This window comes from Spea bombifrons, chromosome 4, assembly GCF_027358695.1.
Source record: "Spea bombifrons isolate aSpeBom1 chromosome 4, aSpeBom1.2.pri, whole genome shotgun sequence".
Lineage (NCBI taxonomy): Eukaryota > Metazoa > Chordata > Amphibia > Anura > Pelobatidae > Spea > Spea bombifrons.
Genome location: NC_071090.1, coordinates 10,302,366 through 10,329,654, shown reverse-complemented (window position 1 = coordinate 10,329,654; position 27,289 = coordinate 10,302,366). Strand labels below are relative to the sequence as shown.

The 27,289-nt window shown below is 37.4% G+C and overlaps 1 protein-coding gene across 19 annotated transcripts in view; it reads left to right on the top strand.

Annotated features, from left to right (window-relative positions):
* The window catches only part of LOC128492871 (protocadherin gamma-A3-like), a 258,015-nt gene that overhangs the window by 202,152 nt on the left and 28,574 nt on the right, over positions 1-27,289 (top strand). The window contains exons 1-2 of one of the 19 annotated variants that reach the window (XM_053465615.1): positions 2,393-4,807; positions 17,831-17,926. The exons of 15 other annotated variants lie outside the window; for them this stretch is intronic. In XM_053465615.1, coding sequence (XP_053321590.1) covers positions 2,396-4,807; positions 17,831-17,926 — 2,508 coding nt within the window. In that variant the 5' untranslated portion in view covers positions 2,393-2,395. Of the gene's footprint in view, positions 1-2,392; positions 4,808-7,615; positions 10,260-17,830; positions 17,927-21,792; positions 24,528-27,289 lie in introns of those variants that run through there. 3 more of the 19 variants (XM_053465611.1, XM_053465603.1, XM_053465601.1) reach the window with 3 other exon arrangements.

Sequence of the window (27,289 nt, the reverse complement as noted above, 5' to 3'; positions counted from 1 at the left end):
TGTATCAAAGGGACGATGGATGGGGCCATGTACCGTCAAATCTTGGATGAGAACCTCTTTCCCTCAGCCAGGGCATTGAAAATGGGTTGTGGATGGGTATTCCAGCATGACAATGGCCCAAAAGACACGTCAAAGGCAACAAAGGAGTGGCTCAAGAAGAAGCACATTAAGGTCCTGGAGTGGCCTAGACAGTGTCCAGACCTTAATCCCATAGGAAATCTTTGAAGGGAGCTAAAGGTTTGAGGTGCCAAACGTCAGCCTCAAATCCTTAATGACATGGAGAGGATCTGCAAAGAGGAGTGCGACAAAATCCCTCCTGAGATGTGTGCAAAACTGATGGTCCACTACAAGAAACTTCTGACATCTGTGATTGCTAACAAGGGTTTTGCCACCAAGTACTACGTTTTGCAAAGGGGCCAAATAATTATTTCACTAAGATAAATTGCAAACTAATTTATATTTGAAATGTGTTATTGGGGATTTTTTTGTTGCTATTTATCCACATTGTGCTAGGAACTATGCACATAAAAAAATAAAAAATTTATATATATTTAGATAAGTGGCCTTATATCATTTAGGCCTTTTCAGGTGATGTTTTAGGTGACTTATGGAACTATATAAGGCTTTTAATAAAGTAGAATAATGTGGTTTGTTTATGCATTTGAATTGATAAACACAATTCTGTTGTTTCTATATACACTCACTGGCCACTTTCTTAGGTACATCTGTTGAATTGCTTGTTAGCTAATCAGCCAATCACAAGGCAGCAACTCAATGCATTTAGGCGTGTAGACATGGTCAAGGCAACTTGCCAAAGTTCAAACCGAGCATCAGAAGAAAGGGGATTTAAGTGACTTTGATCGTGGCATTGGTCTCAGTATTTCAGAAACTGTTGATCTACTGTGGTTTTCATGCACAATAATCTCTAGGGTTTACAGAGAATGGTCCAAAAAAGAGAAAATATCCAGTGTGCGGCAGTTGTGTGGATGAAAATGCCTTGTTGATCTGAGAGGTCAGAGGAAAATGGGCAGACTGGTTCGAGATGACAGAAATGTAACAGTAACTCAAATAACCACTTGTTACAACCAAGGTATGCACAACACGGTGAACCTTGAAGCAGATGGTCTACAGCAGCAGAAGACCACACCAGATGCCACTCCTGTTAGCTAAGAACAGGAAACTAATGCTACAATTCGCACAGGCTCACCAAAATTGTGACAATGGAAGACTGGAAGAACGTTGCCTGGTCTGATGAGTCTTAGTCAGAAGGCAGGGTCAGGATTTTTCGTAAACAACATGAAAGCATGGATCCATCCTGCCTTGTATCAATGGTTCAGGCTTGTGGTGGTGGTGTAATGATGTAGGAGACATTTTCTTGGCACACTTTGGACGCCTTAGTACCAATTGAATATCATTTAAATGCGACAGTATTGTTGCTGACCATATCCATCCCTTTATCCACTGTGTACCCATCTTCTGATGATGGCTACTTCCAGCAGCATAATGTACCATGTCACAAAGCTCATATCATCTCAAACTGGTTTCTTGAACATGACAATGAGTTCACTGTACTCCAGTAGCCTCCACAGTCACCTAATCTCAATCCAGTTGAGCACCTTTGGGATGTGGTTGAACGAGAGATTCGGATAATGGAGGTGCAGCCGACAAATCTGCAGCAACTGCTTGATGCCATCATGTTCATGTGGACCATAATCTCTGAGAAATGTTTCCTGCACCTTGTAGAAAGTATGCCATGAAGAATGAAGGCAGTTCTGAAGGCAAAAGGGGGTCCAACCATTATTGTGACTTTCAGCTCCTAGAAAAGAGGGACATCAGGAGAGGAAAGAGGGACAGAAAGTTTTCAGTCCAGAAAACAGACTATCCCTAAAAAAGAGGCATACTAACAAGGAATATTTTTAGTAATGAGGGATTGAACCAAATAGCTTGAGTTAAATAGTAGTAGATCATCTACTACTATGGCCTACTAATTATGGCCTACAACTATTTTTATAAACTGTTGTTCCTACTAAATTTACTATGGATTTCAAGATCACAATAATACTGTTCAGTTTTCATGGAAAATACTTTTGTTTATATTTTCAATATAATGCCTGTGGTGAGACAAATCATACATCGGTATCCTTATTTTAAAGAAGATATCAAACTTTGAAAACGTTTTCAAAATTGTGTAGTTCCACAATTATACCTCTGAGCGCCGCTGTTCACCAATAAGGAGAAAAATATGGAGCTTGAGATCCACTCGTATTTTTCTCATCATCACAAACTGCAGCTCTGAAAGAAGCAATACATTCCTTTTTGGACTCTCCCACTATTAAACCACTGGATTACAAATAATTTTATACCTAGGAAATTTTGAACAATGAAAGTTGGTGACATGAGAAACCAGGATTCACAGAAGCACAAAGGAATCATTTGGCAAGTAATGTTTTCCTTCTTATTTTCTTGTCTTTATCATTCAGTCAATGGAGAGCTTCATTATTCAATTCCTGAAGAAATAAGGAAAGACTCTGTTATAGCAAATATTGCAAACGATCTTGGATTAGATATTAATCAGCTCTCATTTAGAAGATTTCGTCTTGTTTCACGTGTTTCAGAAAAATATTTTTCAATCAATTTAAACAATGGAAATGTATATGTTAAAGACAGGATTGATAGAGAGACCCTGTGTGGGAGAGAGGCTACATGCGTCCTAACCTTTGATGCAGTTGTAGAAAATCCTTTTAATGTATATCCTGTAAACATTGAAATTCAGGATATAAATGATAATCCTCCAATATTTTTTCATGACATTATTGCATTAGAAATTCTTGAAACAAGTTCACTAGGAACACATTTTATTTTACAAAATGCAGAAGATGCAGATATTGGCATTAATTATGTACAGACATATAAACTCAGTGACAATCAGTATTTTACATTGAGTGAAAAAACCAGCAGTGATGGCAGCAAATTTCCAGAACTTGTCTTAGAGAAACCATTAGACAGAGAGACACAAAATATTCATGAATTAATTTTAATAGCTCTAGATGGAGGAAACCCAGTTAAATCTGGTACTGCACTAATAAAAATTGTGATTGCTGATGTAAATGATAATTTTCCCATATTTTCTCAAGATGTGTATAAAGTAAGCATCCGTGAAAATACCCCAATAAATTTTACAGTGCTTCAAGTAACAGCAACTGATAAAGATGAAGGATCTAATGCCTTCATCATGTATTCGTTTAGAAAAACCTCTGAAAATTCCCTTTATGCCAGTATGTTTAGCATTCACCCTACAAATGGAGAAATTACAACTAATCAAAAATTGGACTTTGAAGTATCAAAAATTTATGAAATACCAATACAAGCAAAGGACAGCGGTGGTCTTGTGGCCCAGTCTAAAGTATTAATTGAAATAACAGATGAAAATGACAATGCTCCTGAAATATCCGTTGCCTCATTTTCTGCAGTTATTCCTGAAGATTCAGCATCCGGCACAATGATAGCGCTAATTGAGGTCATTGATCAGGATATTGGTGAAAATGGAGAGGTTGACTGCTATATCATTGACAAAGCACCATTTACGTTAATACCATCTAGTAGATATTATAGAATTGTTACAACAAACACCTTGGACAGAGAAAAAGTCTCGAGTTATAACATCACAGTTTTGGCAACTGACAGAGGATCTCCTTCACTCTCCACTAACAAAACAATTAGATTGGATATATCAGATGTCAACGACAACCCACCAATATTTATGAAATCAACTTATAATGTCTTTATTTCAGAAAATAATTTACCAGGAGCATCAATTTATAGTATACAAGCTTCAGATATTGACAGTGGAGACAATGCTAAAATTATTTATTCAATTTCCAGTTCAAATACGGAAAATTTTCCAGTGTCATCTTATTTTTCCATTAATATAGAAACTGGAGTGGTCTATGCTCAGCGATCCTTTGATTATGAGCAACACAAGGAATTTATAATCCAAGTAGCAGCAAAAGACTGTGGATCTCCATCTCTGAGTAGCAATGCAACACTGGTTATCCATATTATGGATCAGAATGATAATGCACCAAAAATACTGTATCCGTCACTAGACAGTGGTGGTTCACCTTTATTTGAGATGGTTCCTTTTTCTTCAGAACAGGGTTCATTAATAACTAAGGTGGTTGCAGTAGATGCTGACTCGGGACATAATGCTTGGCTCTCTTATCATTTCATACATGTGTCAGAACCTCTTCCCTTCAGCATTAGTCAACAAACAGGTGAGATCAGGATATCACGGGCCTTTCAAGAGAAGGATATATTGAGGCATAAGGTGGTGGTTCTGGTGAAGGACAATGGATTGCCCTCTCTGTCTGCAACCGTTACCTTAAGTTTTATTGTCGCAGATAATTTTCAGCAGGCGGCTCCCAAACTCAACAATCAACTCACTGATGAAGATTCACCATCTAATTTGCAAATGTATCTCGTGATTGCCCTAGCACTGATTACCTTTTTGTTCATTTTAAGTGTTATGCTGGTGATCATTTCAAAATGTAAAGAATCAAAATCCTCTACAACCTTTGGATCACTCAGTACAAATTTATATTCTTCAGTTGATCCCAGGATGCTTTCCCAGTATAGTAATGGAACTTTGCCTCTGCCGTACTCATACAACGTTTGTGTTGCTTTGGATTCCACTGAAAGTGATTTTACTTTCTTAAAACCAAACGAAAAGGTCCCTGTGGATAATCTTATTGATGCTGATGATTCGGGACTCGGAAAAGAAAGTTTAAAAGACAGTTTAAACCATCAGGTGAGTAATTAAAAATATACAATTGTATACTGTAGATCGTTTTCATAGTTATTCTAAAATGATCTTCCAAACGAATATCAAATATCTTGCATAAAATAAAACTTTTGTGCTGGGTAGTCGTAAGACAAAAAAACAAAGCTAGTTTTTTTAATGTGATGTTTTACAATAATGTCAGCTATTTTCTCCAATTGTTGTTAGATTGATAATCTGACCTATGGAATGATAATATAAAGTTGATCAGTGTTTTGAGGAAAGATAAGGCATGCACTTTGTCTCTGATGAAAGGACCAGTAGGTTCATGAACGTTGCAATGCTTTTTTAAATATTTAACTAAGGCTACTTGATTGAATATATAAGACATCCGGTTAAATTTTGTCCAAGTAACAAACAGGTAGATCACAAAAGGCTTTTTTTGGAATCATGGGATATATAGTTTTAAAACACAAAGTGCTGTCTCTGAATTTACCTATTCTTCATAAATACAAAATCATATTCAGCACTGTGTCTGCAGTCCCTGAATTATACTTTAGCTTGTGTTGGGTGCCTTCCCGTTGGAAACTGACACATACAAGAGTACAATATACTGCACACCATACTGACTGCAATCATAGACGTATCTTGGAACTTTCAGGCTCCAGCTACCCAGGGTCCTCCCTTTTCTTGGGATGCGGGTAAGCAGTCACGCTGACATTGGTATGACCCAGGTATGGTCATGGGGACCATTTTCACAAACTTTAATAACTATATGTTAGGAAATTTGAGGTTTGTAGTCTGTACTTATAAACGATAAGCTACATGGTCACTTCACACTTGTGGATTACCTTTATTTGAATCTAGCATGACATGTTTTTTGTTTGTTTTTTTAACTACTCTTTCAGAGTAGGACAGCAGTTAATCCATAATTGTTAAATCAACAAAAAACTTTGCCTGTATCTTGGAAATCAAATGCCTTTAGTTTGGACAGGAAAATGATTTGTCATTGCTGCCTTTAAAATTATTTTGTTATTGCTTACCCAGTATTTGTCTGTTTTTCGTAATCTCTACAAGGTGCAATAGTTTATAGCAAAATAGTTGATTTTTTAACGTGAAATATGTTTTGTTTTGATTTTGCTTAAAAAAAATTCCTCATGTCAGGGAACTTTGTATATGATGTTTCTATATGATTATTAGATAAAGCCATATTGATTTCTTTCATTAAGGAAATATTACCTTGAAACTGTATTTTTATGTATTTTTTTATATATATACCGTATTTGCTCGATTATAAGACGAGTTTTTTCCAGAGCAATTGCTCTGAAAAATACCCCTCGTCTTATAATCGGGGTCGTCTTATAATCAGACCTCAAATAGGTCTGACTATGAGACTAAGATCCAGATCCCCCGCAGCGATGCAGGGGACCTGGATCCTCCTGCCCCCTCCCCCCCAATTTACCGGTACATCTGAGTCCCCGGTGCTTAGTCCGGGCAGCGTGTAGAGCTCTACCCGATTCGCGCAGACAACTTCCACTGCAACTACACGCTGTCTGGACTAAGCACCGGGGAGGGAGTGTTAAACAGGGGGCATAAGGCATTTCTGGAGGCAGAGTGCTCTGTGAAATGCCTTTTAACCCCCTTAATGCCACTCTGCCTCCAGAAATGCCTTTTAACCCTCTATATGCCACTCTGCCTCCTGAAATGCCTTATACCTCCCTATATGCCACTCTGCCCCACAATATGCCTTTTAACCCCCTAAATGCCAGAGTGGCATATAGGGGTGTAAGGCAATTCTGGAGGCAAAGTGGCAGAGGGTTAAAAGGCATATCATGGGGCACAGTGGCATATAGGGTGTATAAGGCATTTCTGGGGCAGAGTGGCAAGCCTGGGGGCAGATGTGCATAACTGGGGGGGGCAGGTTGTAAAAAAAGGAAACAAAAACAAAATATTTTTCTCAATCATAGCTTTTATTAACAAACAATTGTTCACATAGTTTACATGAATTAACATTTACTGGTAAAACTTTTTTCCTATAGGGTCGTCTTATATTCAGGCTTATTCTTTTTTCCTAAATTAATATTCAGATTTTGAGGGGTCGTCTTATAATCGAGCAAATACGGCATATAAGCAAGAAGTACTTTATCAAAACTTGGAGAAATATATGTAACTATAGCTGTTAATGGTTTATTTAGTTTTATTGCATACATTCTAGTCTTTAATATTGAGAAGCTTAGTGTGCATCTCAAATACAGCCCAATTGTGCTTGACTTCCAGTTTGGTAAAAGCCAAAGGTACACATAGACGTATTATTGTATTAAGAAAACCATATCAGCTTATCATTCCACTATAGAAAATTGAGGGCCAACCCCAGTGAGCTTCTCCTGGAGTGTCCATTACAGGGATAATGGAAATGTATAGGACATTTCACAGGGAACTCTCACCATTTTACTTTTTTGTTGGTGGCATAGTTAGTTTGCAAGTATGGAACCTAGTGTTGCTACAAAGTTTGGACAGAAGAACCGGAAAACTTACCTACAGCATTGCAGGAATAACAAGGGATAACAAGTTTAGGGTCCAAAGGAGGGACCCTTGAAAGGTATGCTTTTAGTAGTAGTATTAGTTAGTAGTGTGTCAAACAGTAGTAGATCAACATTTGGATTAATTATGGGCCTGGAAATCCATTATTTCTGCTATAAATACAATGGATTTCAACATTGAAATAATACTTTTCATTTTTTTTTCATGTAAAATATACAAGGGGAGAAAAATCATAAATTGGTGTCTTTATTTTAATCATAGATAACACTCAACTGGTGACATGCTAGGTAGGAAACATTTTATTAGTCGTGTAGTTCCACAATTATACCTCTGAGCGCCGCTGTTCACCAATAAGGAGAAGAATATGGAGCTGGAGATCCACTAGTACTTTTCTCAACATCACACACACTGCAGATCTGCAAGAAGGAATATAGCCATTTTTGAATTCTCTCACAAGCAAAACACTGGATTACAAATAATTCTTCACCTAGGAAAATATTCAATTGGAATTATTTTAATGATTAGTGAAATGAGAAACCAGGATTCACAGAAATGCAAAGGAATCAAATGGCAAGTAATATTTTCCTTCTTATTTTCTTTTCTTTGTCATTCAGTCTCTGGACAGCTTCGTTATTCAATACTTGAAGAAATGAGGAAAGACTCTGTTATAGGAAATATTGCAAACGATCTTGGATTAGATATTAAGCAGCTCTCATTTAGAAGATTTCGTCTTGTTTCAAGTTTTTCAGAAAAATATTTCTATGTCAATTTAGGAAATGGAAATTTGTATGTTAAGAATAGGATAGATAGAGAGACACTGTGTGGGAGAGAGCCTACCTGCTTCCTAACATTTGATGCAGTGGTTGAAAATCCCTTAAACGTTTATACTATACACATTGAAATTCAGGATATCAATGATAATGCTCCAACTTTCTTTCACAATACTGTTACACTAGAAATTATTGAAATAAGTTCACTAGGAACACATTTAATTTTGCAAAATGCTGAAGATCCAGATATTGGTATTAATTCTGTACAGACATACAAACTCAGTGACAATCAGCATTTTATACTAAGTGAAAAGACCAGATCTGATGGCAGTAAATTTCCAGAACTTGTCTTAGAGAAACCTTTAGATCGTGAAACACAGAATATTCATGAACTCATTTTAACAGCCCTAGATGGAGGAAACCCAATGAAATCTGGCACTGCGCTAATAAAAATTGCAGTTACTGATGCTAATGATAATTTCCCTATATTTGCTCAAGATGTATATAAAGTAAGCATAAGCGAAAACACACCTATCAACTATACAGTCCTTCACGTAAAAGCAACTGATCAAGATGAAGGATCCAATGCTCTGATCACATATTCATTTGCAAAAAATGCCCATTATAACAGCATGTTTCACATTCACCCTACAAATGGAGAAATTACAACAAATGAAAATGTGGACTTTGAAGCAGCAAGAATGTATGAAATTTCAGTAGAAGCAAAGGACAGCGGTGGTCTTGTGGCCCAGTCTAAAGTATTGATTGAAATAACAGATGAAAATGACAATGCTCCTGAAATATATGTTACCTCATTATCTACACCTATTCCTGAGGATTCAGCAGCTGGCACGGTGATTGCGCTAATTGAAGTCCGTGATCAAGATTCAGGTGCAAATGGAGAAGTTGACTGTCATATCATTGACAAAGCACCTTTCCAGTTAATTTCATCAACTAATAGATATTTTAGAATTGTTACAACAAACACCTTGGACAGAGAGAAAGAATCAAGTTATAACATCTCAATTTTAGCAACTGACAGAGGATCTCCTCCACTCTCCACTAAGAAAACCATGAGATTGGAAATATCAGATGTTAATGACAACGCACCAGTATTTATGAAATCAACATTTCTTGCCTATGTTCAAGAAAATAATTTACCAGGAGCATCAATTTACAGTATACAAGCTTCAGATATTGACATTGGAATTAATGCTAAAGTTATTTATTCAATTTCCAGTTTGAATACAGAAGATTCCCCGGTATCTTCTTTTCTTTCCATTAATATAGAGACGGGAGTTCTCTATGCTCAGAGGTCATTTGATTATGAGCAGCACAAGGAATTTGTAATCCAAGTAGCAGCAAAAGACTGTGGATCTCCATCTATGAGTAGCAATGCAACACTTGTTATCCATATTATGGATCAGAATGATAATGCACCAAAAATACTATATCCATCACCAGATAATGGTGGTTCACCGTTTTTTGAGTTGGTCCCTTTTTCCTCAGAACAGGGTTCCTTAATATCTAAGGTGGTTGCAGTAGATGCTGACTCGGGACATAATGCTTGGCTCTCTTATCATTTCATACATGTGTCAGAACCACTTCCCTTCAGCATTAGTCAACAAACAGGTGAGATCAGGATATCACGAGTCTTTCAAGAGAAGGATATATTGAGACATAAGGTGGTGGTTCTGGTGAAGGACAATGGATTGCCCTCTCTGTCTGCAACCATTACCTTAAGTTTCATTGTTGCAGATAATTTTCAGCAGGCGTCTCCCAAACTCAATAATCAACTCACTGATGAAGATTCACCACCTAATTTGCAAATGTATCTCGTGATTGCCCTAGCTCTGATTTCCTTTTTGTTCATTTTAAGTGTTATGTTGGTGATCATTTCAAAATGTAAAGAAACAAAAGCTTCCACAGCCCTTGGGTCACTCAGTACAAATCTTTATTCTCCAGTTGATCCCAGGATTCTTTCTCAATATAGTAACGGAACTTTGCCTCTGCCGTACTCATACAATGTTTGTGTTGCTTTGGATTCCACTGAAAGTGATTTTACTTTCCTAAAACCAAGCCAAAAGGTACCTGTGGACAACCTTATTGATGCTGATGATTCAGGACTTGGAAATGAAAGTTTAAAAGACAATTTAGATACAAACAATCAGGTGAGATATTCAAAAACATACAATTCTATTGAGATCTAAGTGGTTAAGTGACCATTTTTAATAAAATGTACCAAGGTTGTCATTTATAGTTTTAATGCTAATGCCAAATATTATGTATAAAAGAGAATGTTAACCCTCTTGAAGTCTTATGCAGGGTAGTAAGACAAATAACACGACTAGTATTTTTAGTAATGCTTTAAAAACAAATTTCTTATTTTAAAGGACACTGTGGGACTCTATGTTAATAAGTCTAATTTATTTTCATATATATTTCATATATAGGATGTTCAGCCAGTATTTTGTGGACTGGGTGGACAAAGTCAATGATGGTCTATAATTGTGAGAAATGATAAACCAAATGGTAACCTCACACATAAATGCCTTCATCTACATTTTGCTCAACATGGTTATTATTACTTTTACTACTTATTCAGAGCAGGAAATCGTTTAATCCATAATTGTTAAACGGGCAAGTTATGGAAACCTCATCCCTGCCCATTTTCCCTTTAAATGGGAGTGTTTCCTGCTGCCGTCAGCGGGAACGCCCCCGATGTCAGCAGGAACTCCCGCTGATGTCATTGAGAACTCCCACTGATGTTAGGGGACCTCCCACTGATGTCAGGGGACCTCCCACTGACATCATGGGACCGCCCCTTGACATCAGTGGGCAGTCCTCGCCGCATCCTGCAAGGGAAGGCTCCGGGTAGCTGGAGCCCAGAAGTTCCCAGGTATGTACTGTATATGATGCTGAACTGAAGCAATACTGATTTAGTAAGTATGAAAATATTAATTTGACGCTGTATTTGATTACATTTGATTGATTATATTTTTAATAAACAAGAAAATTAGAAAAAACAGTATACATAGGCATTCTATTGTTTTAAAACAAACATTTCTTCTTACCCACCCCACTGTGGATAATGAAAAGGGCTAACACTAATGAGTCTCTTGGAGGGGGTTTACCTGTCCATATATGTATTTTTACGAGATCTCTTACCAATTTAACTATAAATTATGCAGTGCCAACTCGGGCCTTCATGCATGAGCTCACTGAGGGTCATTCTTTAGAACACATAGTTAAGATATTGAAAATATTTAACTTTCCTGCAAACTCTTAGTAACTAGTAACTTCATCTGTAGCACGTGTAAGTGATACTTGAACTTATAGGTCCTTTTTGTCAGGTGCTATTGGAGCTATTGGAGCTTCACCTGTTCACAAAAGTGTCAAAAGTGACACACCAGTGTCCACTAAAAGGCTTATGGAAATGTGAAGGGACTTTCAATAAAGGGAATTTGGGGGGAAAGTAGGGTGCCTAGTAGTATGTGCTTAGTATTTTGCCTTTGGTTTTGGACAGAAGATCAGAAAAATATGTATGGATCCTTTGTTCAGTTTTTCTCAGCTTTTCTTTTCCAGTTGGACTTTATTGGGCAGTACTAGCTAGCAATGATGTCAGATGTTTTTTTGGGAGTGGTTGGCTTGCAAATGGGGTGTCAACTTCCGTTTACGGCATCAATATTTATGTGATTATTTTGCATACTAAGTCATAAGTGAGGTTTTCGTAAGCGACGTGAGGATATCTTCCACTGGTACCATGGGATCACTGGTAGACCAGTAATTATGGGGGTTTGAGTTAAAGATTTATTAGGTATTACATACTTAATGCATACAGTGAAGGAAAAAAATATTTGATCCCCTGCTGATTTTGTATGTTTGCCCACCGACAAAGACATGATCAGTCTATAACTTTAATGGTAGACAGAATAACAACAACAAAAATCCAGAATAACGCATTTTAAATAAGTTATAAATTGATTTGCATTTTACTCAGTGAAATACGTTTTTGATCCCCTATCAATTAGCAAGATGTCTGGCTCCAAGGTATCTTTTATACCGGTAACGATCTGAGATTAGGAGCGCTCTCTTAAAGGGAGTACTCCTAATCTCAGTTTGTTACCTGTATAAAAGATACCTGTCCACAGAAGCAATCAATCAGATTCCAAACTCTCCACCATGGCCAAGACCAAAAAGCTGTCCAACGATGTCATGGACAAGATTGTAGACCTATACAAGGCTGGAATGGGCTACAGAACCATCGCCAAGCAGCTCGGTGAGAAGGTGACAACAGTTGGTGCGATTATTCGCAAATGGAAGAAACACAAAATAACTGTCCATCCCCCTCGGTCTGGGGCTCCATGCAAGATCTCACCTCGTGGAGTTTTAATGATCATGAGAACGGTGAAGAATCAACTCAGAACTACACCGGAGGATCAATCATCTCAAGGCAGCTGGAAACCATAGTCACCAAGAAAACAATTGGTAACATACTATGCCGTGAAAATCAAGCTATTTGGCATCAACTCGTCGTGTTTGGAGGAGGAGGAGTCTTGTCTATGACCCCAATAACACCATCACCACCATCAAACACAGAGGTGGAAAAATAATGCTTTGGGGGTGTTTTTCTGCTAAGGGGATAGGACAACTTCACTGTATCAAAGGGACGATGGATGGGGCCATGTACCGTCAAATCTTGGGTGAGAACCTCTTTCCCTCAGCCAGGGCATTGAAAATGGGTCGTGGGTGGGTATTCCAGCATGACAATGGCCCAAAAGACACGTCAAAGGCAACAAAGGAGTGGCTCAAGAAGAAGCACATTAAGGTCCTGGAGTGGCCTAGCCAGTGTCCAGACCTTAATCCCATAGGAAATCTTTGAAGGGAGCTAAAGGTTTGAGGTGCCAAACGTCAGCCTCAAATCCTTAATGACTTGGAGAGGATCTGCAAAGAGGAGTGCGACAAAATCCCTCCTGAGATGTGTGCAAACCTGGTGGTCAACTACAAGAAACTTCTGACCTCTGTGATTGCCAACAAGGGTTTTGCCACCAAGTACTAAGTTTTGCAAAGGGGCCAAATATTTATTTCACTAAGAAAATGCAAATCAATTTATATTTGAAATGTGTTATTTGGGATTTTTTGTTGCTATTTATCGACATTGTGCTAGGAACTATGCAAATAAAAAAATAAAAAAATAATATTTATTTACATAAGTGGCCTTATATCATTTAGGCCTACAAGTACAAGAAAAATAAAATATTAAAACATTCACTACCCCCCAAGCCCCTTGAGTAACTGACTCCAGGGGTTTGAAGGTAAAGAATGTTACTTTTAAGATTTTATTTTGCTTGTTTTTAAAAATACAAGATACCATAATATGTAAAGAGTGAATGTGGCCTTTGCTATGAAAATGTACTTAATCTGTTGTTCTTTTAGCATACCTATTTTGATATTTCAAATAGTCAAAGAGGAACACTCGTTTTAAGAGATGTAGTTAGAGGCATGACTAGTGGACATGGCATTTCAGGTGATGTTTTAGGTGACTTATGGAACTTTATATGGCTTTTTTATAAAGTAGAATAATGTGGTTTGTTTATGCATTTGAATTGATAAACACAATTCTATTGTTTCTATATACACTCACTGGCCACTTTCTTAGGTACATCTGTTGAATTGCTTGTTAGCTAATCAGCCAATCACAAGGCAGCAACTCAATGCATTTAGGCGTGTAGACATGGTCAAGACAACTTGCCAAAGTTCAAACCAAGCATCAGAATGGGGAAGAAAGGGGATTTAAGTGACTTTGACCGTGGCATTGGTCTCAGTATTTCAGAAACTATTGATCTACTGTGGTTTTCATGCACAATAATATTTAGGGTTTACAGAGAATGGTCCAAAAAAGAGAAAATATGTGCGGCAGTTGTGTGGATGAAAATGCCTTGTTGATGTGAGAGGTCAGAGGAAAATGGGCAGACTGGTTCGAGATGACAGAAATGTAACAGTAACTCAAATAACCACTTGTTACAACCAAGGTATGCAGAATACTATCTCTGAAAGCACTACACGTTGAACCTTGAAGCAGATGGTCTACAGCAGCAGAAGACCACACCAGATGCCACTCCTGTTAGCTAAGAACAGGAACCTGATGCTACAATTCGCACAGGCTCACCAAAATTGTGACAATGGAAGACTGGAAGAACGTTTCCTGGTCTGATGAGTCTTGATTTCAGCTGAGACAGTCAGAAGGCAGGGTCAGGATTTTTCATAAACAACATGAAAGCATGGATCCATCCTGCCTTGTATCAATGGTTCAGGCTTGTGGTGGTGGTGTAATGATGTAGGAGACATTTTTTTGGCACACTTTGGGCGACTTAGTACCAATTGAATATCATTTAAATGCGACAGTATTGTTGCTGACCATATCCATCCCTTTATGACCACTGTGTACCCATCTTCTGATAATGGCTACTTACACCAGGATAATGTACCATGTCACAAAGCTCATATCATCTCAAACTGGTTTCTTGAACATGACAATGAGTTCACTGTACTCCAGTAGCCTCCACAGTCACCTAATCTCAATCCAGTTGAGCACCTTTGGGATGTGGTAGAACAAGAGATTCGGATAATGGAGGTGCAGCCGACAAATCTGCAGCAACTGCTTGATGCCATCATGTTCATGTGGACCATAATCTCTGAGAAATGTTTACTGCACCTTGTAGAAAGTATGCCATGAAGAATGAAGGCAGTTCTGAAGGCAAAAGGGGGTCCAACCGGGTACTAGCAAGGTGTAAATTTTTGTGACTTTCAGCTCCTAGAAAAGAGGGACATCAGGAGAGGAAAGAGGGACAAAAAGTTTTGAGTCCAGAAAACAGAATATCCTTAAAAAGAGGCATACTAACAAGGAATGTTTTTAGTAATGAGGGATTGAACCAAATAGCTTGTGTTAAACAGTAGTAGATCATCTACTACTATGGCCTACTAATTATGGCCTATAACCATTTTTATAAACTGTTGTTCCTACTAAATTTACTATGGATTTCAAGATCACAATAATACTATTCAGTTTTCATGGAAAATACTTTTGTTTACATTTTCAATATAATACCTGTGGTGAGACAAATCATACATCAGTGTCCTTATTTTAAAGAAGATCTCAAACTTTGAAAACATTTTCAGAATTGTGTAGTTCCACAATTATACCTCTGAGCGCCGCTGTTCACCAAGAAGGAGAAAAATATGGAGCTGGAGATCCACTCGTATTTTTCTCATCATCACAAACTGCAGATCTGAAAGAAGCAATACATTCCTTTTTGGACTCTCCCACTATTAAAACACTGGATTACAAACATATTTATACCTAGGAAAAATATCACATTTGAACAAATTGTTCAAATTTTGAACAATGAAAGTTGGTGACATGAGAAACCAGGATCAACAGAAGCACAAAGGAATCATTTGGCAAGTAATGTTTTCCTTCTTATTTTCTTGTCTTTATCATTCAGTCAATGGAGAGCTTCATTATTCAATTCCTGAAGAAATGAGGAAAGACTCTGTTGTAGCAAATATTGCAAAAGACATTGGATTAGATATTAATCAGCTCTCATTTAGAAGATTTCGTCTTGTTTCACGTGTTTCAGAAAAATATTTTTCTATCAATTTAAACAATGGGAATGTATATGTTAAAGACAGGATTGATAGAGAAGCCCTGTGTGGGAGAGAGGCTACATGTGTCCTAACCTTTGATGCAGTTGTAGAAAATCCTTTTAATGTATATCCTGTAAATATTGAAATTCAGGATATAAATGATAATCCTCCAATATTTGTTCATGACATTATTGCATTAGAAATTATTGAAAAAAGTTCACTAGGAACACATTTTATTTTACCAAATGCAGAAGATGCAGATATTGGCATTAATTCTGTACAGACATACAAACTCAGTGAAAATCAGTATTTTACATTGAGTGAAAAAACCAGCAGTGATGGCAGCAAATTTCCAGAACTTGTCTTAGAGAAACCATTAGACAGAGAGACACAAAATACTCATGAATTAATTTTAACAGCTCTAGATGGAGGAAACCCAGTTAAATCTGGTACTGCACTAATAAAAATTGTGATTGCTGATGTAAATGATAATTTTCCCATATTTACTCAAGATGTTTATAAAGTAAGCATAAGTGAAAATACCCCAATAAATTTTACAGTGCTTCAAGTAACAGCAACTGATAAAGATGAAGGATCCAATGCCTTCATCACGTATTCATTTAGGAAAACCTCAGGAAATTCCCTTTCTGCCAGTATGTTTAGCATTCACCCTACAAATGGAAAAATTAAAACAAATAAAAATTTGGACTTTGAAGTAGCAAAAAACTATGAAATACCAATACAAGCAAAGGACAGCGGTGGTCTTGTGGCCCAGTCTAAAGTATTAATTGAAATAACAGATGAAAATGACAATGCTCCTGAAATATCTGTTGCCTCATTTTCTGCAGTTATTCCTGAAGATTCAGCATCCGGCACAATGATAGCGCTAATTGAGGTCATTGATCAGGATATTGGTGAAAATGGAGAGGTTGACTGCTATATCATTGACAAAACACCATTTACGTTAATACCATCTAGTAGATATTATAGAATTGTTACAACAAACACCTTGGACAGAGAGAAAATCTCAAGTTATAACATCACAGTTTTGGCAACTGACAGAGGATCTCCTCCACTCTCCACTAACAGAACAATTAGGTTGGATATATCAGATGTCAATGACAACCCACCAATATTTATGAAATCAACTTATGATGTCTTCATTTCAGAAAATAATTTACCAGGAGCATCAATTTATAGTATACAAGCTTCAGATATTGACAGTGGAGACAATGCTAAAATTATTTATTCAATTTCCAGTTCAAATACGGAACATTTTCCAGTGTCATCTTATTTTTCCATTAATATAGAAACTGGAGTGGTCTATGCTCAGCGATCATTTGATTATGAGCAGCACAAGGAATTTATAATCCAAGTAGCAGCAAAAGACTGTGGATCTCCATCTCTTAGCAGCAATGCAACATTGATTATCCATATTATGGATCAGAATGATAATGCACCAAAAATACTGTATCCGTCACTAGACAATGGTGGCTCACCTTTATTTGAGATGGTTCCTTTTTCCTCAGAACAGGGTTCATTAATAACTAAGGTGGTTGCAGTAGATGCTGACTCGGGACATAATGCTTGGCTCTCTTATCATTTCATACATGTGTCAGAACCACTTCCCTTCAGCATTAGTCAACAAACAGGTGAGATCAGGATATCACGGGCCTTTCAAGAGAAGGATATATTGAGGCATAAGGTGGTGGTTCTGGTGAAGGACAATGGATTGCCCTCTCTGTCTGCAACCGTTACCTTAAGTTTTATTGTTGCAGATAATTTTCAGCAGGCAGCTCCCAAGCTCAACAATCAACTCACTGATGAAGATTCACCATCTAATTTGCAAATGTATCTAGTGATTGCCCTAGCACTGATTACCTTTTTGTTCATTTTAAGTGTTATGCTGGTGATCATTTCAAAATGTAAAGAAACAAAATCTTCCACAGCTCTTGGGTCACTCAGTACAAATCTTTATTCTCCAGTTGATCCCAGGATGCTTTCTCAATATAGTAACGGAACTTTGCCTCTGCCGTACTCATACAATGTTTGTGTTGCTTTGGATTCCTCTGAAAGTGACTTTACTTTCTTAAAGCCGAGTCAAAATGTTCCTGTGGACAACCTTATTGATGCTGATGATTCAGGACTTGGAAATGAAATTGTAAAAGACAATTTAGTTGCAAACCATAAGGTGAGTAATTCCAAAATATAAAATTGTTCCGAGATCATTTCAGTAGTACGATAGTCTTTAATAAAACATCCAAACTAATGGCAGCTACCTTGTAAACAAAAATAACTTTTTTTGCGCAGGGTAGTATTTTTTAAATATTGTCAGCAAAAGATTATGGCCTTTCAAAATTGTCATTAGAATGATATTCTCACATATGATATTATAAAGTTGATCACTATTTTGTGATTTCAAATGAAATGATTAGGCATGTATCTTGGCTCTGATGAAACATCCTGTAGGTTTTGCGCCATTTGTGATTTTTTGAAATATAATTCTGCATATTTTACTTTATGTAAATGAGGGCACCGTGGGGCACAATTTAAATAAGACAATATATACTGTATGTTCTGTATATGGGATGTTAAGTCATATTGTGTCCACTAGGAAGTGAATCCCTTAATCAAAAAGTTGCACACAGGTAGCGCTTCAGCAAAAGGCCTTCTTGGGATATGTACTTTTAAAATGCAGAGGACTACCTGTCTCTGATTTTACCTAGTCTGCATACATACAACTGTCTTGTTTCCTGCGGGACATTTCTGAATTCAGACCCCTTCTCCCGCAGTCCCTGCTTTGTACTCATGTGTCCTGAGTGAAGACATTTACGCAAGTGAGAGCATCACAACTGTCACCCTGCATGTAGACGACCGCCAAAACATTGCGCTGTTTGGTTTTGAAAATAGTTGAATGGATAAGGCAGTGGTTACGTGACAGGAGGCAGACAGTTTTAGTTGATTGTGTATATTCAAAGGAAGGACGTGTTACTAGTGGGGTACCCCAAGGATTGGTACCCATACTTAATGTTGATACATGTAAAATAATGCACTTCGGAAATATAACTCCCACGATTATCCCAGAATATAGAATTGGGGACACTGTTCTGCCAGAGACAACAGAAGAGAGGGACTTGGGAATAATTATTTCTGAGGACTTAAAGGCAAGCAGGCAGAGCAATAGAGCATCACATAAGGCAAGTAGGATGCTTGGATGAGCTAGAAGAATTAGTTACAGAAAAAGGGAGGAGGTTTAGCCACTTTACAGATTTCTGATCAGACCTCAACTAGAGTAATGTGTACAGTCGCTAACCCTTGGAGGAAGGGATCAAGAAGATTTGGTCCTCATGCAGGCCTTATGGCCGAGAAGGGGAAAAGGGGCTGCATATCCCTCTGGAGTGACCGCGGCCTTATGGCACCTTGGCGTTGGAGTTGGCACTTTTTTATTTTTTCTTCACTGTGGAGCCACTGACCTCGGGGCTTCAATAAAAAAAATGTGTACAGTTCTGGAGACCCCATCTGCAGACAGATATTGACATTTTGGAGAGAAATGCTGAATGGTTTGCAGGATAAAAATTATCATAAAAGACTAAGGGAGCTCAATAGGTATAGCCTGGAAATAACAAGAGAGAGGAGAGATGCAATGAAAACTTTTAAATAGGGGTTTAACAAAGTTCAGGAGGGAAGTTTATTTTGTAGGAGGAGAAATTTTAGAACAAGAGGTCAAAGTCTAAAACTAAGCTGAAGGTTGGATGTAATGTAAGGAAATTTTACTAGGGTGTCAAGGTGGTAGAGGCTAATTCAGTAAGTGAATTTAAACATTCATGGGACAGGAATAAACCTCTCCTGAATCTAAGAAAAGATGATTAAGACCTGAATCTTACATCAGAAAAAACAGGCAAAATATATTGACTGAATGGTTCTTATCTGCTGTCTTCTGCTGTCTTATCTGCTAATTCTATGATTCTTTCTCGATGTTAAATTCTACCATATTTGATGGTTCTATATGATGATGATGATGATGTTTTAATAAAGACACTAATTTGTTTAGTTATACAATACTAACTTGAAACTCTATTTAGATAAATGTAGATTAGTATCCAAGAAAAACATTAATAAAATATTTTGAAATACTTGCAACTAAAGACCTAATATATAGTTTATTGTTTAAGATGTGAGTGTTGTCTGGATTCTAGTCTTTACATTGAGGAACTTAGGGTTAATTTCTAACTAACGCAGTTATGCTTGGTTAAAATCACTTGGACAATTGTTTTGGGTTTTTTTAATACTCTGCCTCGTTTGACCTATATGGAAGCTCTATTTGGCCTCATGTTTTTGTAGAGCTTCTCAGTGGAGCTATCAATTCTTTGTGCATTAACCTAAGCAAAGTCTAAGATATAGCTCCAGTGTAGCTGTAGGTGAGTTTGAATATCTATTTCGAATAATGGACTAAACCTGGGCTTTGGGAACAAACATTTGTTCTGGGTTACAAGATACATGTAGACACGTTATTGTATTAAGGCAGCCATTTGATTTCACCAACTCAACTGTGAAAAATGAAGGCCCATCCCCAGTGAGCCTTTCCGAGAGAAGCTCACTGAGGTTGGTGCTTCGTAACACGTAGTCAGTGCAGTCTGTGGAAATGCTTAACTCCTTCAAACTTTTAGTAACAGCACTTGCTGTGTAGCAGAGGTCAGTGATACTGGAACACTGCTTTTTACGCTGTCAGGGGACTACCCATGGCCCCAATGCAAAACACCAGTGTTAACAACACTACATATGGAGATGTATGGTGCATTTCACAAGGGTCATTTCCTCCTATATTTTTGGGGGGTGACATAATTTGTAAGTAGATTATCTGGTAACATGGGCTCAGTAGGTACTTGTTAGTTTAAACTGAAGAGTTTTGCATGGGTCCTTCCATGTTTTTTCAGCTATGCAAAGCACGCAGGAGATCCTATATTTGATGCTCTTTGTAAATTGAGGTTTGGATTTCATTGAGCACTACAAGCCAGCACTGATGTCTAATGCTCCATGCATGAAGCCATGTATTGCCGAAAGTAAAGCCACATTTGTTTTTCCTTTTCTTTTTAGTATGTGGCTTGTATATGGGCCTTTGTTAGGTTATGTTAGGTTTGGCAAATGAGAAAATAAAGGTTGGTTATTTAAAAAAAAACTAAACATAGATTAAATTTATGGAACAGAAATTATTTCTTGTACAAGAATAGTAAGCACATTATGCAGTTAGAAATTCTTACTGGTCTTGACCAACTGAACTTTCTAAGAGGTCCATATAATTATGCACTGTTCATCGCGTTAGGATAATATTAATTGACATGAAATCAGGGTGTTTCCCACTGCCGTCAGCGGGAACTCCCCCGACGTCAGCGGGACCGCCCACCGATGTCAGCGGGACCGCCCACCGATGTCAGCGGGACCGCCCACCAGACCTGGCACCTTCCCGCAAGGGAAGGCTCCGGGTAGCCAGAGCTGAGAAGTTCCCAGGTATGGTTATCACAAAGATTGCAGATAGCAGCCACTCATTTTAGTACTAAAATCATTAGGTCCTTGTAGTATAATAGTTAATATGTTTTCATATATTTAAAATATCTGTGACCAAAACATAGCATTTTATACAGTCTTGCACATAGTAAAAATTGTACTTGGCTTATTCTATACTGTAGCTTCCCTGATTATTTGTTTATGGGTCATGATTTGTGTTCACTTTTGACATACAATTTTCATTCAAAAACTGGGATTGCTGTTTATAAAATGTCTTTAAGCACAATGCAATATATAAACACATTATCTGTTGTATTTATATATAATATTGTGACTTGTATCACCGAAGAACACTATGATAGACTCGCCCATTACATCAAATATTCTGAGTACCTAAAAAAGTGTGACAGAGGGACAGAGATTTTTTTGCCCAAAAAGTTGGACACGTGGAAGGTTTTCCTTTATTAATGATTAATTGAATCATTTAGCTTGTGTCATTAGTAGATCGTCGCCTGGATGAATTACTATTATTATACTACTAAAAAAAATTATTTTATTAACAATTGGAAAATACATAATACATCAATGGTTAAAACATAGATTACACTGCAATGATGACATATTCTACTTAGTGTACTATTATATTTTATTAGTCATGTAGTTCCACATTTATGCCTCTGAGCGCCGCTGTTCACCAATAAGGAGAAGAATATGGAGCTGGAGGTCCATTGGTATTTTTTTTCACCATTACACACACTGCAGATCTGCGAGAAGGAATATAGCCATTTTTGGATTCTCCCACAAACAAAACACTGGATTACAAATAATTCTACACTAACAAGAATACCATTTGGACATTTTGGATGATGAAAATGGCTGCAATGAGAAACCAGGATTCACAGAAATTCAAAGGAATCAAATGGCAAGTAATATTCTCCTTATTTTCCTGTCTTTGTCATTCAGTCTCTAGCCAGCTTCAATATTCAATTCGTGAAGAAATGAGAAAAGACACTCTTATATCAAATCTTGCAAAAGATCTTGGATTAGATGTTAAGCAGCTTTCATCTAGAAGACTTCGTTTAGTTTCACGTGTTTCTGAGAAATATTTCTATGTCAATTTAGGAAATGGAAACTTATATGTCAAAGATAGGATAGATAGAGAGACACTGTGTGGTGCAGAGCCTACCTGCTTCCTAACCTTTGATGCAGTGGTCGAAAATCCTTTCAATGTGTATACTGTAAACATTGAAATTGAGGATATAAATGATAATCCTCCAAGATTTTTTCATGAAACTGTTGCATTAGAAATTCTTGAAACAAGTTTGTTAGGAACACATTTTATTTTACAAAATGCAAAAGATCCAGATATTGGCATTAATTCTGTACAGACATACAAACTCAGTGATAATCAGTATTTCACACTGAATGAAAAGATTCGATCTGATGGCAGTACATTTCTAGAACTTGTCTTAGAGAAACCCTTGGACCGCGAAACACAGAATTTTCATGAACTAATTTTAACAGCTCTTGATGGAGGAAATCCAATAAAATCTGGCACTGCACTAATAAATGTTATTATTGCTGATGTAAATGATAATTTTCCCATATTTACCCAAGATGTTTATAAAGTAAGCATAAGTGAAAAGACCCCAATCAACTTTACACTGATTCAAGTAACAGCAACTGATAAAGATGAAGGATCCAATGCACATATTACATATGCTTTTACATCAGAAAATCCCCTTTATTCCAGTATGTTTAGCATTCACCCTACAAATGGAGAAATTAAAACAAATCAAGATTTGGACTATGAAGTAGTAAGAATTTATGAAATATCAGTAGAAGCAAAGGACAGCGGTGGTCTTGTGGCCCAGTCTAAAGTATTAATTGAAATAACAGATGAAAATGACAATGCTCCTGAAATATCCATTACCTCATTATCTGCACTTATTCCTGAGGATTCAACAGCTGGCACAATGATAGCGCTAATTGAGGTCCATGATCAAGATTCGGGTGAAAATGGAGATGTTGAATGCTATATCATTGACAAAGCACCATTTAAGTTAATTTCCTCTAATCGATATTATAGAATTGTTACAACAAATACCTTGGACAGAGAGAAAATCTCAAGTTATAACATCACAGTTTTGGCAACTGACAGAGGATCTCCTCCACTCTCCACTAACAAAACCATCAGATTGGAAATATCAGATGTTAATGACAACCCACCGATATTTTTCAAATCAACATATCATGCCTATGTTCAAGAAAATAATTTACCAGGATCATCTATTTATAGTATACAAGCTTCAGATACTGATAGCGGAGATAATGCTAAAATCATTTATTCAATTTCCAGCACAAATACAGAAGATCTTCCAGTATCATCTTATCTTTCCATTAATATAGAAACTGGAGTTCTTTATGCTCAGAGGTCATTTGATTATGAGCAACACAAAGAATTTATAATCGAAGTAGCCGCAAAAGACTGTGGATTTCCATCTTTGAGTAGCAATGCAACACTGGTTATCCATATTATGGATCAGAATGATAATGCACCACAAATACTGTATCCATCACAAGATAATGATGGTTCAGCTTTTTTTGAGATGGTCCTTTTTTCCTCAGGACAAGGTTCTTTAATAACTAAGGTGGTTGCAGTAGATGCTGACTCGGGACACAACGCTTGGCTCTCTTATCACTTCATACATGTGTCAGAACCACTTCCCTTCAGCATTAGTCAACAAACAGGTGAGATCAGGATATCACGGGCCTTTCAAGAGAAGGATATCTTGAGACATAAGGTGGTGGTTCTGGTGAAGGACAATGGATTGCCCTCTCTGTCTGCAACCGTTACCTTAAGTTTTATTGTTGCAGATAATTTTCAGCAGGCGGCTCCCAAACTCAACAATCAACTCACTGATGAAGATTCACCATCTAATTTGCAAATGTATCTCGTGATTGCCCTAGCACTGATAACCTTTTTATTCATTTTAAGTGTTATGTTGGTGATCATTTCGAAATGTAAAGAATCAAAATCTCTTACAACTCTTGGATCACTCAGTACAAATCTTTATTCTCCAGTTGATCCCAGGATGCTTTCCCAGTATAGTAATGGAACTTTGCCTCTGCCGTACTCATACAATGTCTGTGTGGCTTTGGATTCCACTGAAAGTGACTTCACATTCCTAAAAGCTAACCAAACGGTCCCCGTAGACAATCTTATTGATGCTGATGATTCAGGATTTGGGAATGAAAGTTCACAAGACAATTTAGCTCCAAACCACCAGGTGAGTAATTCCAAGACATAACAGTATTATGTTCAAAGTAGCCACATTACTGTATAATAAAGAAAAACCTAATCCTCAACCAGTTTTATGTAGGTATTCATCAAATGTATACTCTAGCATGTGACCGTGTGATAATGAAGTTAATCTATGCTTTGTAAACTTAGTTGAAAAGATTAGGCATCCACCGTTTCTCTGATGTAAGCTCCTGTAGGTTTGATATATCTGTAAGTTTTGCTCTCTTCCTTTAAAAATGGTGCTATCGTACAATACTAAAATAAGGCTACTTTATGGCATATACAGTATAAGATGTTTAGCCATGTTATATCCAAAATAAATCCCTTAAAGGTAGGGAACAGGCGGATCTCTTAACAAAGCTTTCTGTGAATCGCCGTATATGTGTTTTTTAAACATAGCTACCTGTTAGTCCCTGATTTTACTTATCGACTGTCTCATATCCAATAGTAAAGTTCAGAATACAAATGTCCTCTGCTGTCTTGCAAACCGGTAATTTTGCAGTATTTGACCCTTTCAACAGGCATTATTGCCAAAATAGGTACACTAAGCATACAAGATTAGTTTATATTGCACTCTAAGTACACATTTTGGAGGGCATGGCTCCCAAACCTTTATTTTTATCCCCATTGGTTCAGATTTTAACATCCAGATTATAGGAACTTTGACATTTGTAATAACAACATTTACAAGACAATGTGCAAAATGAATGACCTTCCTTGCAAAAAATTATAAGCCACATAGTCAACTGACACCTGTCTATATTTATTTGAACAAAACACCATATGGTTATTGTTTCCTATCTCTTTTGACATAAAAAATGGATTTATTCCATAATTGTTAACTGGCCAAAAAGATATGCATGTGCCCCATCCTGTAGCAGACTTAGATGAATTGTTGTAGCCTGAGCTACTCCACTGCCATCATAACCTGTGCTGCCTGTGAGCTCTGGATTAAGGTGAGAGAATGTCAGACACTAGCTGAGAGGAGCTGGCTCTACAGCATACATGAATATTACCTAACTAATCCAGTGGAGAGACAGCCCCTCTCCATTAGTGTCCATCTGCACCAAGGGAGGACGAGTAGAAGGGCTTTAGGTCACAGAATGCACTTTGATTGGCTGTTTAGTAATATTGTGTTATGCCCCTAGTCTTAATTACTGAATTACGAAGGAACATACTTTATTAGTGTGGTGTTTAAGCAGGGAAAATCACAAAATATCATATGACTCACAATGACAGCCTTCAGGGCTGCAGAAAGTTCCAAACTTCTACTAGCATTAATATCAGCACAAAAACTGTGCAGCAGGAGCTTCATGGAATGAGTTTGCATGGCCAAACAGTGGATGCAAGCCTCACATCACCAAGTACAGTGGCAAGCATCGGATTGAGTGGTGTTAAGCACCACTGTACTTTAGACCAGTGCAAATGTGTTTTGTGGAATGACGAATTATGCTTCTGATTGGCAGTCTAATGAGCAAGTCTGGTTTGGCAGATACCAGGAGAATGTTACCTACCTGATTTGCTTTCAGTGAAATCTAAATTCTTTAGCTTACCAAGACATTTTGGACAGTGCTATGCTTCCAACGTTGTGGGAACAGTTTGAGAAAGGGCCTTTTCTATGGCAGCATAACTGGAACAGGAACAGAGATTGCGAGCCAGGCCTTCTTGTCCAAAATCAGTGCCTGATGTCACAAATGCTCTACTGGATGAAAACAAACATTCCCACAGAAATACTCAACAATCTTGTGGAAAGCCTTCCCAGAAGTGTGGAAGCTGTTATAGATGCAAAGGGGGGACCAACTACATATTAATGTCTATGTATTCAGAATTCAATGTCATTAAATTACCTGTAGGCCTCAGGTATCCCAAAGCTTTTGTCCATATAGTGTGTTGAACTGGCTCTGGCTGAAACAATAGACCAGATTTGTCTCAAGTGTCACAAGAGTAACAGGAGCAGCACTACCTGTTGCCTTGCTGGCCCCCACCATGACATTAAGGGGGAATTTCAGCGTGGAAGGGTTAATGGTGAAAAATAGCGCACAGGCTCACTCACCACTTTCCCCGCAGGGCCCAGAGAAACAGCACCTTAACCCCAAATCTGTTCATAACATGACCCCCAAACATCATTTGCTGCAACCACCAAGTTCTGTTTAAGGTCTTTACATGAGGCTTTAGTAACCCCTTAACTGCTTAAATTTTATAAAAACCCAAATTGATTAAAAAATTTAAACTTTCAAATTAGAAAAACAGTAACGTGATAACTCTGGCTATCCCCAAAAGCTAAGTTGAAATTTAGAGCACAAAGACAAAACTGATTTATTTATATTTAATCTGACAAAAATGGTCCCAGTGCTTACAAAAATAACAGTAAAACTGAACATGCAAAAATATCAACAATAAACACAGAAAACTTACATATAACAAAAGTAAAATAATCTGCGGGAATCTCTGGATGTGACAGACCCTTGTCAAAGATTTTCAATAATGGAAATTGCAATTTGTTTAATTTCAGGTTCCCATTCTTATAGGAATCTTCTTCCTTTGTCTTGAGGAGGCCCCCATTGGTGTCACGTGGGGAGGGGAGTGTGTTGCCCGGGTACTTTATGACACTCCTAATGAGCTGGATCATAAAACCTGGCAACAAACTCCTGCCTAATATTAATACATCATATTTTGTTATTATGGTACCTTGTATGATAATAACACAAGGTGATCGCACTCCCATGCTATTACAAGCAGACAGGTGCC